The sequence below is a fragment of the Salvelinus sp. IW2-2015 genome, linkage group LG11 (genome assembly GCF_002910315.2).
Source record: "Salvelinus sp. IW2-2015 linkage group LG11, ASM291031v2, whole genome shotgun sequence".
NCBI lineage: Eukaryota > Metazoa > Chordata > Actinopteri > Salmoniformes > Salmonidae > Salvelinus > Salvelinus sp. IW2-2015.
Genome location: NC_036851.1, coordinates 29,638,327 through 29,643,600, shown reverse-complemented (window position 1 = coordinate 29,643,600; position 5,274 = coordinate 29,638,327). Strand labels below are relative to the sequence as shown.

General features: G+C 44.4%; 1 protein-coding gene across 1 annotated transcript in view; it reads right to left on the bottom strand.

Annotated features, from left to right (window-relative positions):
- Positions 1–4,987, bottom strand: part of LOC111970631 (potassium voltage-gated channel subfamily B member 1-like) — a 90,532-nt gene extending 85,545 nt beyond the window's left edge. Inside the window, exon 1 of the mRNA XM_023997437.2 lies at positions 4,433–4,987. Within this exon, the coding sequence (XP_023853205.1) occupies positions 4,433–4,987 (555 nt within the window). The remainder of the gene's footprint in view (positions 1–4,432) is intronic.
- Between the last annotated feature and the right edge of the window lie 287 nt (positions 4,988–5,274).

The following is a 5,274-nucleotide window of genomic DNA, read 5'->3' as shown; positions in this document are numbered from 1 at the left end:
AACGAGGCTACTGGTCTGCCGATAAGAATATGGTGATTGACAGAGTCGAACGCTTGGCCAGGTCGATGAAGACGGCTGCACAGTAATGTCTTTTATCGATGGCGGTTATGATATCGTTTAGTACCTTGAGCGTGGCTGAGGTGCACCCATGACCGGCTCGGAAACCGGATTGCACAGCGGAGAAGGTACGGTGGGATTCGAGATGGTCAGTGATCTGTTTGTTGACTTGGCTTTCGAAGACCTTAGATAGGCAGGGCAGGATGGATATAGGTCTGTAACAGTTTGGGTCCAGGGTGTCTCCCCTTTGAAGAGGGGGATGACCGCGGCAGCTTTCCAATCCTTGGGGATCTCAGATGATACGAAGGAGAGGTTGAACAGGCTGGTGATAGGGGGTGCGACAATGGCGGCGGACGTTTCAGAAATAGGGGGTCCGATTGTCAAGCCCAGCTGATTTGTATGGGTCCAGGTTTTCCAGCTCTTTCAGACATCTGCTATCTGGATTTGGGTAAAGGAGAAGCTGGGAGGCTTGGGCGAGTAGCAGCGGGGGGCGGGGCTGTTGGCCAGGTTGGAGTCGCCAGGAGGAAGGCATGGCCAGCCATTGAGAAATGCTTGTTGAGTCTTCGATTATCAGGATTTATCGGTGGTGACCGTGTTACCTAGCCTCAGTGCAGTGGGCAGCTGGGAGGAGGTGCTCTTGTTCTCCATGGACTTTACAGTATCCCAGAACTTTTTGGAGTTAGAGCCTACAGGATGCAAATTTCTGCTTGAAAAAGCTGGCCTTTGCTTTCCTGCACTGACTGCGTGTATTGGTTCCTGACTTCCCTGAACAGTTGATTATCGCGGGGGCTCTTCGATGCTATTGCAGATCGCCACAGGATGTTTTTTGTGCTGGTCGAGGGCAGTCAGGTCTGGAGTGAACCAAGGGCTATATCTGTTCTTGTTCTGCATTTTTTGAACGGAGCATGCTTGTTTAATATGGTGAGGAGTACATTTAAAGATGACCAGGCATCCTCAACTGACGGGATGAGGTCAATATCCTTCCAGGGTACCCGGGCCAGGTCGATTTAGAAAGGCCTGCTCGCAGAAGTGTTTTAGGGAGCGTTTGACAGTGATGAGGGGTGGTCGTTTGACCGCGGACCCGTGGCGGATACAGGCAATGAGGCAGTGATCGCTGAGATCTTGATTGAAGACAGCAGAGGTGTATTTGGAGGGCAGGTGGTCAGGATAATGTCTATTAGGGTGCCCATGTTTACGGATTTAGGGTTGTACCTGGTGGGTTCCTTGATGATTTGTGTGAGATTGAGGGATCAAGCTTGGATTGTAGGACTGCGGGGTGTTAGCCATATCCAGTTTAGGTCATCTCTGGTAATTGAGTTAGGAAGGACGCCAGTATCTTTGTAGTGACTGGGTGTATTGATACACCATCCAAAGTGTAAATTAATAACTTCACCATGCTCAAAGGGATATTTCATGTTTTGTTTTTTACCCATCTACCGATAGGTGAGGCATTGGAAAACCTCCCTGGTCTTTGTGGTTGAATCTGTGTTTGAAATTCACTGCTCAACTGTGGCACTTTACATATAATTGTATGTGTGGGGTACAGAGATAAGGTAGTCATTCAAAAAATCTGGTTAAACACTATTACTGCACACAGACTGAGTCCATGCAACTTGTTATGTGACTTGTAAGCACATTTTGCTACTGAACATATTAGGCTTGCCATAATAAAGGGGTTAAATTTGTAAAATGTCTAAAGACAAATTACACTCTGACATTATGGGGTATTGTGTGTAAGCCAGTGACACAACATCTCAATTTAAACCATTTTCTATTCAGACATAACACTTTTTTTTTAAGATAAAGGGGAGGAATATTTCTGAAGGTACGTACATACAGTGGGGCAAAAAGTATTTAGTCAGCACCCAATTGTGCAAGTTCTCCCACTTAAAAAGATGAGAGAGGCCTGTAATTTTCATCATAGTACACTTCAACTATAACAGACAAAATGAGAAACAAATCCAGAAAACCACGTTGTAGGATTTTTAATGAATTTATTTGCAAATTATGGTGGAAAATAAGTATTTGGGTCACTCAACACAAGCAAGATTTCTGGCTCTCACAGACCTGTAATTCTTCTTTAAGGGCTCCTATGTCTCCATCGTTACCTGTATTAATGGCACCTGTTTGAACTTGTTATCAGTATAAAAGACACCTGTCCACAACCTCAAACAGTCACACTCCAAACTCACTATGGCCAAGACCAAAGAGCTGTCAAAGGACACCAGAAACAATTGTAGACCTGCACCAGGCTGGGAAGACTGAATCTGCAATAGGTAAGCAGCTTGGTTTGAAGAAATCAACTGTGGGAGCAATTATTAGGAAATGGAAGACATACAAGACCACTGATAATCTCCCTCGATCAGGGCTCCACGCAAGATCTCACCCCGTGGGGTCAAATTATCACAAGAACGGTGAGCAAAAATCCCAGAACCACACGGGGGGACCTAGTGAATGACCTGGCAGAGAGTCGGACCAAAGTAACAAAAGCCTACCATCAGTAACACACTACGCCGCAGGGACTCAAATCCTGCAGTGCCAGACGTGTCCCCCTGCTTACCACAGTACATGTCCAGGCCCGTCTGAAGTTTGCTAGAGAGCATTTGGATGATCCAGAAGAAGATTGGGGAAATGTCATATGGTCAGATGAAACCAAAATAGAACCTTTTTGGTAAACTCAACTCGTCGTGTTTGAGGACAAAGAATGCTGAGTTGCATCCAAAGAACACGCATACCTACTGTGAAGCATGGGGGTGGAAACATCATGCTTTGGGGCTGTTTTTCTGCAAAGGACCAGGACGACTGATCCGTGTAAAGGAAAGAATGAATGGGGCCATGTATCGTGAGATTTTGAGTGAAAACCTCCTTCCATCAGCAAGGGCATTGAAGATGAAACGTGGCTGGGTCTTTCAAGCATGACAATGTCCCAAACACACCGCCCGGGCAACGAAGGAGTGGCTTCGTAAGAAGCATTTCAAGGTCCTGGAGTGGCCTAGCCAGTCTCCAGATGTCAACCCCATAGAAACTTTGGAGAGTTGAAATCCGTGTTGCCCAGCAACAGCCCCAAACATCACTGCTCTAGAGGAGATCTGCATGGAGGAATTGGCCAAAATACCAGCAACAGTGTGTGAAAACCTTGTGAAGACTTACAGTAAACTTTGACCTCTGTCATTGCCAACAAAGGGTATAGTGGTATATAACAAAGTATTGAGATAAAATTTTGTTATTGACCAAATACTTATTTTCCACCATAATTTGCAAATAAATTCATAAAAAATCCTACAACGTGGTTTTCTGGATTTTGTTTCTCATTTTGTCTGTTATAGTTGAAGTGTACCTATGATGAAAATTACAGGCCTCTCTCATCTTTTTAAGTGGGAGAACTTGCACAATTGGTGGCTGACTAAATACTTTTTTGCCCCACTGTATCTCTGGTAAGATATATTTCTCTCTCCTTCCTCTTTCAATTTGTCAATAAAAATATGAACTAACATCCTGAAACAGGTTGCCTCTTCAGTTCAAGAGACCTTTATAAGAATCACACTGAGTTTGAAATCAAAGAGACCGTTGGAGTCTGAAACTGACAGAGAGGGACAAGATCATTAGAACTACATGCATTCAATCACACACTGATCACCAACTGGTCCTTGTACCTGTGCTTCCCACTTCCCAGTAGGCTACTGCCCACTTGTCTCCAGACAAAAATCAGTATTCTAAGTTTTAAATATGAGGGCAACATCAGCTATATGCACAACGTCAGATCAGTCTGTCATGATGGACATAATGCTCCATTTAATTGGTATTGAGAGGTGGCTCCGAGGTGATGGGAGCCACCCATGCATCAGATGCCACAAAAGGCTTTATGTCAACCTCATGAAGTCAACCTGCAATGACCTGCTACCTCACAAACACACTCGTAGTATGAGTCCTACTGTAGCACTTACAATTCTAGAAACTTAAAGTATTCAATGCAACACTGTTCGTATTGCTTGAAGGCTTATGTTGATTAAATAAATAAATCAAAGTCAATATTTGATAGTTATGACTTTCCTCTTCAGAACAACTCTCACCCTCAAGGACAGGCCATGTCATTGTTGAAAGATTAACAATGTAATAAGCAAATTATTTGTCAACAAAATGTGGCACCTTTTTATTATTTGTTGAATGTAATACACATTACTAAATTGAATTGTGTAGACTGGCAGTAAGCCACCAATAATGTTTACCTAGGAGGACCTAGGTCAAGTTACATTCGCTTATTCATTGCTGATCCACTTAAAGTGAGATGACACGCAATGCATGGCAGAGCAATACGCCCATGCAGGAAAACGTTCAGATAAACTTGAAGAGGTAGCCTACCTGTCTTAGTGCTTACCTTAGCAGCTAACGATGAACTAGGCTTCTCCATGAGATCCCAAAGTTTCTTTTGCTTCTCAGAACAACATGTGGTATCAAAATCCTCGCCTTCCCTGGTCTTCATAGACTCAGCCTCTCGTTTGAGCTCCTCATTCATCTGTTCCTTCTTCTGGTGGTACCTGGCCTGGCAGCAGGACTCCAGGTAGATCTCATCTATACCCCAGTAGTCCAGCTCCTGACTGAACGACAGAGCACACATCTCCTCCATCATGTGCAACTTTCCCGTGCGGGAGAAATTCAGAATGGACGTGAAAGCCCCAGGGTGTCTGTCGAAAAAATACTCATTATCATCCAAACTGTAGTCATCGCATATCTCCATGAGAGACTCGTGGGTGTTACAGTCTCGTAGTTTGCCCAGCCTTGTTCGGGGCAACCTGTCCAGTGTTCTCCATAGAACTTCGTGGAGAAGACCACCAACATTGAGTGTCACCCGACGGGAGTGCGACTTGCTACGGATGATTTCCACCGGCTCCGGTGGAATCGATGTGGTCGACCGAGAGACCCCTTTATTCATTTTCATTCAAGACGTTCGGCCACTTGAAATTTAATAATGTCCAAAACTATAGTGTCAGACAGGTCCAGAAGACACGATCCTACATTAGGGTCTGTTCTCCCCCATTCATGTGGCTGCGAAAAGAGGAACAGAGGAACATCAGTGGTCACTATATCAAATGACCATCGAATATGATAACCTACAGACCTGATAGAGAACGTTTCTCACACAATGTCAGGTGGTTTATCCATTCATTAGAGAACCAAACAGACAATTGAATCAGCTTTAAGATGCACAGCCGTTTTCCT